The following is a 12,263-nucleotide window of genomic DNA, read 5'->3' as shown; positions in this document are numbered from 1 at the left end:
AAGAACTCTTCTCACACAGCAGTGTTCTCAGAACCCCCATCAATCATTTGTTTATGTTTCTTTCAACAGATTTCACCCGTCATCTGTTTTACAAGACATAATTTTAGGGGATTCACTTAGTGAGGTTTTTTTTTTTATGACAAGGAAAAAACTAGTTATCTCTATCAAAGTTATGTAGCTTCCACATCAGCAACTTGGAGTAGAACTACGCTTAGAAACATTGGCTTCCAAAGGATCAGTTGCATGAAGATAACATTATATGACAACCTATCAGGTCCTTTGGCACCTTTGTTTTTCCTTGAATCATAAGCATTTCTAAAATTTAAAACTTCGCTGCTTCTTTCAACAAGCTTTTAATTTACAAGAACAGCCTATAATTTCCAGGAAAGCATGTTTGTTGACCGATCTGAGAAATTGGAATTTGTGGGGGTTTTCATTCTATGCCCCAGAGTGTTGTGTATAAATCCAAAAAGGTATACCACTCAGAGGGTATTAGTAGAATTTCATAAAGAAGGAGCAGAAGGGCACCCACACACCAGTCAAGAATACATATTTGGTTAATTTCATCTCTCCACTTGATTAAACATCAGCAGAACGAACTGCATCTGTAGGTTGCCTAAAGAAGGTTGAATCATTACCTACTTGTACTCTCATGGCTCAGTGAGGCTATCCACACTGGCCAAGAGAAGTGAAGGGCTGACACGATGATCTGCCTCCAAGAATAGAGGGGTATTTTCCTGGCAGTGTCTTGATAGATTGCCTACATTCATTAAATTTACTACATGGTCCTACAGCACACTGCTATATAAAGGGCCCCAACTGTCCTGGCTTCAGTGCCTATGCTTCCCCTCCTCTCTGATCTCTTAACTGGGGACTTTTAGTTTGGTTTCAAAGCCAGTGGTTTGGTTTGCATTTATCCTAGCCCCTTCCTCTATCCCCACAGCCTAGGGTAGAACAGGGCACATAGGAGTGACTCAATAAATATTTACTAATGGGATGTATTCAGCCTAAAACTGTAATGTGACAAAGCCAATCTACAGCCTACTTGGTGGGGACCCAGCTCTACTTTAAAAAGCTGCTCTTAGCTGGGGCACCTGGGTGGCTCAGATGGTTAAGCGTCTGCCTTCGGCTCAGGTCATGATCCCGGCGTCCTGGGATCGAGCCCCGCATCTGGCTTCCTGCTCGGCAGGGAGCCTGCTTCTCCCACTCCCTCTCTCCCTGCTCATGCTCTCTCTCCCTCTCTCTCTCTCTCTGTATCTCTGTGTCTCAAATGAATAAATAAAAAATCTTTAAAAAAAAATGCTCTTAGCTTTGAAGCTGTTCTTAGTATGAAGTGTTGCTCCATGCTGCCACCAAACCACAAAGAGCCAGGCATCATCCTCCAGAGTGCCATATGGGTCTGGGACAAAATCCTATCAAGGTTTGAATGTCTAGGAAAAATAGCCGTGCCGATGGGCTGGAAGAATTCTGCCTCAGGCTACAATACCAATGCTGTGGGATTACTCACTTGCACTCTGAATGGAATTCAGGCAGGATGGGAACCAGCCCTTAAAGAAGCCCTTAAAGAGGTTAAAGAAGAAACCAGCCCTCCATCCTTGCCTAGGTTTGCCTTTTGGGGGGAGTTAGAACTCAGATTCAGTACTGATATTGATGGCTTCTTCTGGCCAATCCTGATTCTCAGAATTTTTACATACACTGTTCTGTTTTGTGAAAGCTGCCAAGCTCATCCTCTTCTCTTTGGCTTGTTACTTCTTATCTGGGGTCCAGACCCCACAGGTAAGGTGCTCCTAAGGGTTGGGGATATTTTATTGTGTTTTATCTTCTGACCTCGGTATTTACTTTTTAAACTGCAAATGGAGTAATATTTAAATTGTGTAAGTTAAATAAACAGAAAATATATCCAGAAAAGTGTTGTTAGCAAATGATTTTTCTTAAATGACTCTTTGTTTCTCCCACTGCTACCAGAAGGAGTAAGAGTTAAATAATGAGTGAGTCCTGACTAGACCAGAAATCACTGGCCTAGAAGACTCAGAATGGGAGTGGAGTGATCCTTAACCATCAGGTTGTTAGATATTGTTTATGGGGGACAAGAGGACCTTGGTGGAATCCTCGCTTGTGGGCCCAGGACCTGACCTGCTAGAAGGGAGACAACTGAATGTGGCCAAATACACTCTGAGGTACAGGTTATCTGAAATCTGAGAGCTGTGCCCCAATTAGACAGGAAGCAAGAGTACGACTGGGGAAGACGAAGCTGATAGCTACAACCTAGTCCTTGTTCGGAATCACATGCTAACTCTATGGCCCCAGTTAAGCAGAGGCATGAGTCATTCCCAAAATCAAAGACACAAATCTATCTAGAGCAGTAAGCTTGAAATCATGGCCAGGAAACCAGAGACCTCTCCTTAGCCATAATCTGCAAGGTGCAGGTTACAGAAAACATGGATTTTTTTCCTATACACTCCATCATAATCTCTTCTAGATTTCTACCTCATTTCTACATATTTCTTCATAACACTTGGCATCTTTTGGCTTGTCAATCTCCATATAAACCTAAATAATATAAAGCCAGTGGAAAGCCAGAGTTGTACAATTAATTTCTGAAAAACCAGCTTCCCATAATTTGGGAATGCTCCCATCCTCAAGAAAAAGATCACTTGTCCAGCCTGTCATCAGAGTAAGTGGGAGATTAGCTTCTTGACAACAAACAAACTGCTATGATTCTCATCTGGAAACACCTGCTTTCACAAATTTTAAATCAATGTGTATCTTGATCTCCACTTCCAACTCGGCAATATAAAAAGTAAACAAGTGAATGGTACAAAATACAGCAACTGTGTTTGATTGACCCTAAGCCCAGAGCTACTTAAATACATGGGATCTTAAAGGGGACTATTATCCCAATCCATGTCCCCGAACCAGGGGATGAATGCAGCCAGGGACAGCGGTGACAAAAAGGACTGTCCTTGAGTAATAAGGCAGGTGGTCATTATCTCCAACACCATAGCCAAAGGGCTGGTCACTGTGCTTTCACCTCTGGCCCCAGACACAGAACACACAGAGGGACAGTGGTGTTTTCAATATCTATTTGCTAGCAGCTGGGGCTGCCTTTGCTTGGAAGCCTTTCATGGGGAGAGTCTCACACATTGACAATATGAAGCCAAAGCTTAGAGCTGGAAAGAGAACACTTTGGGCCATGAAGTTTTGTCAAGATGGAAAACCCTCTTTGGGGTAGGCCTGCTATCCTTGTCTATGTCATACCCCACCCCCTTGTACTGGTGGGAATATCAACATTATAGGCCCATGGCAGGGAGGGGGAAGATGAACATTCTGCTGGACAAAGGTTTGCTTATATGGTCTGCCCACTCACAGGGCAAGAGGTCCCACATAAAATCTGAGAGCACAGCCCAGCCTCAAACTTTAACCACATGGATGGTCCTAGCCCTACTGCTCAAGGAAATGGCCTCCCCTCCCACAGACACTTTAGATGACCCAAAAATGTCATTCTAAATCTATTCACCAAACTGAGGCTTCCCTAAACCACTGGCAGAGAAACTCAAGATTCAGGTATAAAAATTGAGGCTAATGTGTGGTTCTCTTCCAGTCCCCAATTTGGAACCGAAGCACTTAAAGATTTAAAGTCAGTTGTAAAAACAGGTGAATTCTCCCACCGAGAAATGGACCATCTATAAAGGAAGTGGAGAAAGACTGTGGGTGTGTGGGTGGGGATTGTAATTAAAATAGTCAAAATTTTATTCACGGCCAAGGAGGGCACCTATGTTTATTAGACATGTGTATGCATCCTAGACCTGGCTCTAGTAGCTTTTTGAATCTTATTTTCTTTAATTCCTCTAGTAGAGCTAAGGAAACAACTTCAGAGAAGTGAAGTACATACTGCCATTTCTGCCCTAGAAAATGTAGTGTGTCGACATGAAAGAAACACTGGGATGAACATGAAATCAAATGTGATTCTTGTTTGGGGCTGATGTTTAACCATTTGGAGCCAAGTGGCTTTACCCAAGGCCCTGTCCCCGGGGTCCTACATTTAGAGCTTCCAGGCAGTTCTCATCACGACAATGAAATACACATCGGTGTCAATGGATGCGCTCACCCCTGCATAGTAGTTCATAAACTCCTCGGGGGTCACCTGCAGGGGAAAAGTCAGAAACAAAAACAAAACTTTGCCTCCCACCACTTCAGTGGAGGCCCATCTCCAGTACCTGTAAATGGGAGGGAAACTTTGGTCAAGGCTTTTTAGTGACACAGATCAAGAAGAGATCTCAGACAAGAGGAAGCAGTCAAGTTGAGGATGACCGTGAGGGGTACAGAGGGGAAGATGGGTAGAAAGTCTTGAAAATTTCCAGACCAACCTAAATGGAAAGTGAGATACAGGTTCTCGCCTTTCTTTAAGAGCAGGAGCCCATCTGTTTGGATAAGTGCGACTGAAACTCAGAATAAGAAACAAGTTTCTTTAGCGGTAGTTAGTATGGGCTTTCTGTGACACGTCAGAAATAGCGCCTCAGGTTCTGGGTCAGGGCAAATAACGTTTCACCTTTCAGAAAGTGGGATTCTGTCCTGTGGATAAAGAAATAGATTTCTAGTGAAATACTCCACGGCTTCACGCTTTTTTAAGATAGAACTTACTCGTTTCAAGGCACAAAGTGAGTAAAAAAAAAAAAAGGCACCCGCTGCTCCATGCGTCTCCACCTCACCGGGGGTGGGTGCTCTCTCCATCCTGTGCCTATAACGGTCTCTTTGGAATATCAATTAATGTGTTTACCTAGGCTAGAATTTTATATTACTTTCTTTTTAGAAAGAAGAAACAATAGTTATCCATCTTATTTTTGACTAGGTGTAGGCAATATATACGCTGTAGTTCAACCATACTGGCTGAAGTGATTAGGTGACTCAGGAAAAGAACTGTCTTCCTGTTTGGCTGAGCTCTCTAACCAATCAATTTAGCCCAAAGTACAGCCCGGCTTACATGGGAGGACACAGAGACAATAATGATGGCTGTTTAAGAAACGTATTGTTCTCTAGTTAGTCCTCAATTTTAAGTGTCACAAGGGATTAAAAACATCACAAAAAGTGAAACCCAGAAATAATTCAAAACCCTTCTTCCACAGAGTGCCCACCTATATCTTCTAAGAATCATAGGAGCTGATTAACTCACTTACCTTTTTTTGCTGCAATCAGAAGTGAACAGAGAAAAAAAGTCACAGGATCCATATTTCTCTCCCTGTACCTACCCCTCACACAACCCCAAAATAGTAAAATGCAGAAGGAAGGAAGTCATTGGACTGAACTAATAGTTAAGCTGGGCTTTTCAGTGGCCTAGAAGTAGAAGTAAATATGTGCATAACTTTTACTAAAATTAGAATACCATTAATGTTCTCCTTTCTTCAATCTCTTTACTTACGTCCTCCTTTGCATTCCCCCTTTATCTAGCATTAAACCCCATCTGAGAGTCAGGTTACATAAAACTGGACATCAGAGCTAAGACATTTGATCACTTCAGAAAAGGCCATCAGTTATTCTTAGTGAGGGTTCTGCTTGTTTCCTGAGACTCAACTTATACTGAGGATAGCCTGAATCACAAATCCTATGATGTCCCCAAGTTTGCCCTCATCGTAGTAAATCACTTTTCAGTAATAATGACTACTTAATTATTTTGTTGGACATTAGTAAAAAGTAAGAAAGTGGACACCCCTGCCCTTGGCTAGCCTCTTGACTATGCTACCTTTAGTGGATAGAATATTTATCATATAATGGAGAAAGTCCCACATGGGAGCAATGGAAATATTTGAGTCATGATACAGAATACAGTACCTTTTTCTCTGCTTAAGACTGATTTTAAAAAATCATCAAATAAGTTTAGGTTATTTATATACACTCAGTAATATATTTAAAATAATTTTAATTATTAAAAAAATCTTATATGATATAGACTAGACAACAAGACCCATATTCTCTCAAAGGCTAATCTACTTCTGAGAGATTCTTTAAAAATATTTGTAATTGTAAAATAACATATAAAATGAAAACTTCCATACCTAGATATTAAAAAAATAAGAAGTGAAAGTTTCACCCAACTAGGGTAGGGTTTAGAGATAGAATAGGAGAGAGGGTGGCACCTGAGTGGCTCAGTCGGTTAAACGTCTGACTCTTGATTTTGGCTCCGGTCTTGATCTCAGGATCATGAGATTGAGCCCTACCTTGGGCTCCATGCTCAGCAGGGAGTCTGCTTGAGATTCTCTCTCTCCCTCTGCCTGTGCCCCTCCCCCCTGCCCACACGCTCTCTCTCCCTCTCTCTCTCTCAAATAAATAGATGAATCTTTAAAAAATAATCAGAGTGAAGAAGGTTCACTTCATACATTATTTGGTTGCTTTCATACCTCCATCCGCATGGTTTCTGGGACACAGGGTGCTCTGAGGGTAGGATGTGGGGATTATTAATACAGGATCCATTATGTCAAAATCCATGACTACTGTAAACCCCAGGAGCCTTCACGACTACTTGAGAGCTTAGCCCAGACTACTAAAAGTTCACAAATTTGAGCATAATACTTAGTTGAGGAGTCTACTAAATTTCTTGCCTTATTTTAAATTCTGTCTTACTTGGATATCAGCTATATTTTTTAACCATAAATGAGTGCACTGGCTTCAAACATAACTATGCTTCACCATAAGAAATCTTAATGTGTAAAACAACTCAATTTGGAAAAGATAAGTTAAGAACTCATTATTCTGTTTATAAAAGAATTTACCATGGAGTTTCTTTACACCAACAGTTCCTTGCACATTTAAAATATGATTCAATGTACAAAAGTCTGAATCACACATCACTTTTCAGAAACATTTTCATTATGTCTTTTGGTGAGATCTCCCTGTAAAACCCTTAGTACAATACCCAGTAGATAAGTAGTCAATAAATGATCCAGATCCATAATTATGCAAATGAGGTTCATGTGCGTATTATATGTAGTAATTAAAAAGAGGCACTTCTGAATCTTTTAGAGACAAGGATCTCAAATATGAATGTGAATAAGAGTCATCTGGGGCACTTACTAAAATTGCAAATCCTTGATCTCCACCCAAAAATGATCAGATTCTGTAGTTCCGTGGTGCACCCCGCAAGGTACATTATTAAAACATACCCCCAGATGATGATCATGCACTGTCAGCTGGGTATTAATACAGGGTCTGTGATATTCAGGTGATACCAAACGCTGTAACTGCTAAAAACCCCATTGACCTTTATGAGTATTTGAGAATTTAAGATGGCTTGTTAAAATAAATGTCAAAGGGACAGGGGTGGGAACTTTAAATCAGCTGAATCATAACAACCAGCCACTTTGACTTGGGTTAGAGCAAAGGGCAGCTGAGGTTTCCCCTGGCAATGAGGAGAAGGAACCACCTGCAGAGAGGAGGCAAGTACACCCTGGGATCTCATGTAGAGGTGGGCTAATTTGGGGGAAATGGCAGTTGACTATTTTTCCACTGCCATTTCAGAGATCAAGGGCCAGCAATGTTGGAAGAAAACATATGTTCTGTTATTTCTGTCCCTAAGCATTAGGCTGCCCTACAGAATCTAGAGCACCAGCCCCCCTTTCTTTTAATCCACCTCTGTAATCCCCTCAACTAAAAAGAAGGGTATTTCTCCATCCCCAGCAGGAAAATGTCAGCAGGAAGGAAATAAAGTTTGCCTTCCTAGGCCCCTAACCCCTTGCTAATAAGACTTACCATGAAGTTTCATAGAAAAGTTGGGGGAAATTCCCTTCAGAAGGGGAAGCCTTGTTTCCTATTCCTATCATTGCCATCTTTTGTTCCTTGCTGTGTGACACAGGGGGGTGAGGAAGAACCGTCCCCAGGGTTCTGTGGCTCTGACTGTCAGCCAAGGAGAACACTCCCTTCCCCATCATCAGAGCCTCCAAGACACTTAACAGCTGAACTGGGGCCGAGTTCAGAAGTCCAATCACGGCTGTTGATAAAAGTCATCTCAGCCTGGACACGGTCGCAGAGATACAATGCCTTACCCTACCCAGCTATGCATTTGTAACTTGAAGATACCAGTTAATGGAGGTGGGGTTGTGGCTTTTGTTCTTAAATTCACTGTAGTTTCGAAATGCAAGTTAATCTCAAAGCTCGCTATAGAGGAAATCAAAGTAAATTCTGTTATCTGGCATTCCCTTTACTGAAAGCCTCCCTTAAACGTCATTCCTACATAGCAAAATGTGATCATAAACAATGTTGTGAGGATGAGTGTGAAAAGCACTGCCACCTCCTGAAACACCTTGTGAATCATATTCCAAAAAATTAAGTTATGGTTTCATTTTGAAGTTCAATAAGCTTTGTTGTAGTCTAGTTCATTGGAACGTGGCTGGCTAAGTATGGTAACCATGAAACGGAGTGTTAAATCAAAATATCACATTCTCCAGATGATGGGTATTTAGCTGTATGTGGATCCCTTACCAATATATTGCACACACATATATCTTATCACTTTCTCTCCCAATTTTCTAGATAGTCTCTGAGGAAATATTTTACTTCTATTTATAAAGAATATGTTATACGTATTTCTTAAGGCTTTGGTCCTATTTCCTAATTACAATTACAAATTCGACAAAAGAAATTCCACTTAAACTCCTGTACTTACCAGTCCATCTTTGTCATAGGGTGAATCAAAGTTATCCAGAAATTTCCTGAACACTTGTTCCTCGGTCCATTCTCCATTTTGATACTTAGGGTGGTGTTTTGCGTTATATACCTCCCGAAGATCTTCAATTGTTATAACTCCGTCTCCAGTCTTGTCTAACTTCCTAAAAGCTTGCATAACTACCTCTTTTCTGGCTCTAGACATTGGAGGCTAGATAAATAGAAAAAAACACATACAGAGACAACACAAGAAAATGAGCTTGTTTTGTATCATACATCATGAAATCGCTGCTTCCTCTCAGTGTTGTATGAAATGGTTTGCATGTTTGTTTGTTAACAAATAAAATGTTTGTTAAACAACATTCATGACAATTACTCCAAAAAGACCCTCAACCTGTTATCAATCTCCTTCCCATCTCCTCTACAGTACACTGACAATTTCTGAAAACAAAACCTCAAATAGCCAACCCAAACCATGTGAAAGCCAAACTTAGCAGATACACTGATTCATGAGGCCACTTACTCTTAATGTAAGAAGAAATTCATTGAAGTCTATTGTTCCATTTCCATCTCTATCAAACCTCCGGAAGAGCTCTTCTGCCTCTTCCTTTTCCATGACCACGGCATAATCATTTAGCCCTTTCACAAATTCTTTGAAGTCAAGGGTTCGGTTATTATTGTCATCCATAATTCGAAACACTCTAAAGAAAATACACACACACATACACACAAAGAGAGAAAGAGAAAAAAAAAAAAAACAGAGAACAAGGTGTAAGGATGGAGATTTAAAAATGAACCACTCTCAAGGTTTTTCAAAGTAAAATACAGAAGCCCTAGATTTTGTTCTGTACCCTCCTTCCAAAATTAGAGAGCCTCTTCCCAGCATCTCATAAAATAAAATGTACTATGTGATTCTAATTCTATGACATTCTGAAAAAGGCACAGTTATAGAGACAGTAAAAAGACAAGGGGAAGGGGAGAAGAGAACAGGCAGAACACAGGGGATTTTTAGGGCAGTTAAACTATTCTGTACAATTTTATAATGGTGGATACATGACCCTATGCACTTGCTAATGCCCACAGAACTTTATAGTACAAAGAGTAAACCTTAATGTGTACAAATTTTCAAAAAATTATTTAGGAGGTCAGGGGAATTTAACTTAAGCAGACAGTGACAAGAGAACCTAACTGTATTACAAAAGTTTGAAACAATCTCACTGAAGGTGGGGGTGGGGTATGCTGACTTAAGTAACTGTGGAAATGAGTAGAGTCTGTAGGACTAAAGGGACAAGGAACCACACATAAGCACTGAACTCTAGTTGATAAAGATATTTCCCATGGAGATTTGAGTTAACAATTCTGATATGCTATAAGGTATACTGGAATTGAACAATTAAGTAAATAGATGGCAGATAGTGGAAGCTAGGTGTATCACGGTTGAAATGGGAATTTAGATAAGCTAGTTAGGTGTCTGACTCTTGATTTTGGCTCGGTCATGATCTCAGGGTGGTGGGATGATCGAGCCCTGCACTGGGCTCTGCACTCAGTGCAGAGTCTGCTTGTCCCTTTCCCTCCCCCACCACCCTCCCACCGCTTGGACTCTCTCGAGTAAATAAATAAATAAATAAATAAATAAATAAATAAATAAAATCTTTTAAAAAAGGAGAGAGAGATAAGGCACAGGATCTGACCACTGGAGGCTAACAATCTCTTTCTCCTTAGATTTCCTGGTCTTGAGGACTTCTCACACTATCAGAGGGTCCGAGGACAGGCCCTACCAAGCCAAGGGGATATTCACTGCAGTGGGATTCTCTCCCGTGGCCCCCCGGAGGTGAGCAAGACCGGACTGCCTGAGAACAACCTCCTCCCTCTTCCACGCCCGCCGCTATGGTCACAGCTGCTGGGAGTGTCTCTCTCCATGTCCTGCTGGGGGCCTCCTGGACCTGCACATGCCTCTCCCTTCACTTCCAGTTGTCCCGGTATCTGTATTCTCTTGTCGCAGACACAGCCTTGCTGAATCTGCGACGAAGACCTAAAAATTGTCACAAGGGACTTCAGAGATCACTTCTTCCAAACTGCATTTTATAACTAGGGAACGGAGACCCTAGGAGGCCAAGACTTGCTCAAGGTCATAGAGCTGGTAATAGCCTCACCCGCCTGTGTCCTGCCTCTTTACTTCATCCCCCTGCCACCCCCTGGCCTGGATCTTACCTGCCAAGTCCTTTGATGCCTGCAGAGCCCCTGGCCAGGCACTGCAGTCGGAGTCTTTCAATGGGGTCGGTGGCCGTGGTGAGCTTTTTCTTGGCCTGGATCGCCATCTCCCGATCGTGGCGTGCTGTCCCTGCCATCTGAGAGAATTCACAGCACCTTAGCAGAGCTTGGGCCTCATCACCTGCTTCTGGCTGGGCAAAGGGTCAGCAGCTTCTCCCAGAAGGAAAACACTCTCATCCATTTCCCCGGGAAAAGCCTCGAACCTTCCAGAATTTCCAACTTTTAGCTAGACCAACTATGTGCCTGGTGTATTTCTTGCTTACTTATCTAGTCCTGCGGACATCTGACTTCTCCAGCCTGGAAAACAGTTATAAATAAACAGCCTTTCCCGGATACACTTTCATCTTGCCGAAACCCTCCTCCTGCCATAAAATGAAAAGTCCCACTTCCCTATACTCTCCTTTTTGAGCCACCCTTCTAGGCTTTATTCTTATATTTAGCATTCTACACATTCCCTTTGACACCACATTTAGTATTCTCTTCTTTGGTCTAAACATTAATTTTTATTGTTTCTGTCTTGACTGAGATTCTCCATGCTGGGCCTTCATAATTCCTGCCCATAACTAGCAGGTTTTAACAGGTTAGTGTTCGTTGATACCTGGATTCTTAAGACAGAAAATGGTAAATAGACACTATCTCCTGACAAATAGATATAATATCTTTTTTTGTCTACAGTTTGGCTTTTGTGTTTTAAATATTCAGAAATAGGAGAGGATAGGTAAAGGGAAGCTCCCTCCTGAGAGGTCCCTGAGCCAGATACAAACTCTTGCAGTGAACTTGGGTTTTCAGAATGTGCAGGACAGTGGAAAGCTCTCTGGGCTGGGGGCCTGGAGACCCAAGTTCTAGTCCAGACTCCAACCCACTCCCTGTGACATCTGAGTAAGTCTCTGGGCCTCTGGTTTCTCTTCCTCTGTCAAGTGGAAGGACTGGATTAAACGATCTTACACTTCCTCCCTGTTCCAAAAACAACTAATCCTCCTATGAGCTCACTGACCCAGTAAATGAGGGATTCTAGAAATTACTTTTCTTAATGTGAGTTGTGAATGAAGGAGCAAGACAGTTGAGGGGTAGGCAGACACAGCATTCAAATTCAGAAAAGATGGTGTTGGAATGGACCTGCCCTTGGCTCAAGGGCCCCTCCTCCCTGGCCAAGTGCTGGCACTTCTCCTGAGGGCCACACCAGGAGCAGATTCTTTTCAGCGGGGATAACAACCCTCAGATTCATGCTCTCTAAGGCTATTCCTCTCCAATACAAGCTGTGAGTTCTCCCCACAAAGATGTCATTATTTAACTTTAGAGAGAGGGAATCTCAGACTGAAACCTGAGACCAGAATAGATAA

The 12,263-nt window shown here is 41.9% G+C and overlaps 1 protein-coding gene across 1 annotated transcript; it reads right to left on the bottom strand.

The window, feature by feature from the left end:
- Window positions 1-4,042: 4,042 nt before the first annotated feature.
- CAPSL (calcyphosine like) lies at window positions 4,043-11,000 on the bottom strand. Its single transcript, XM_045887975.1, has 4 exons — window positions 10,864-11,000; window positions 9,176-9,353; window positions 8,654-8,863; window positions 4,043-4,144 (listed from the first exon to the last, which is right to left on the bottom strand). The coding sequence occupies exons 1-4, from the start codon at window positions 10,998-11,000 to the stop codon at window positions 4,043-4,045; spliced, it is 627 nt and encodes a 208-aa protein (XP_045743931.1).
- Between the last annotated feature and the right edge of the window lie 1,263 nt (window positions 11,001-12,263).

The sequence above is a fragment of the Mirounga angustirostris genome, unplaced genomic scaffold (assembly GCF_029215605.1).
Source record: "Mirounga angustirostris isolate CCGP_5_RB_7025 unplaced genomic scaffold, mMirAng1.0.hap1 SCAF_7, whole genome shotgun sequence".
Lineage (NCBI taxonomy): Eukaryota > Metazoa > Chordata > Mammalia > Carnivora > Phocidae > Mirounga > Mirounga angustirostris.
The sequence above is the reverse complement of the archived record's forward strand: the minus strand, read 5'-3'. Positions and strand labels throughout refer to the sequence as shown.

Bases quoted from the DNA above. Each gene is read 5' to 3' on its own strand.
- CAPSL (XM_045887975.1), bottom strand. From the start codon at position 11,000: ATGGCAGGGACAGCACGCCACGATCGGGAGATGGCGATCCAGGCCAAG. The intron at 9,354-10,863 runs GTAAGATCCAGG...TATTTTCTTTAG, and splicing joins GGCATCAAAGGACTTGGCAG to AGTGTTTCGAATTATGGATG. The intron at 4,145-8,653 runs GTAAGTACAGGA...TTTCCCCTGCAG, and splicing joins CCTATGACAAAGATGGACTG to GTGACCCCCGAGGAGTTTAT.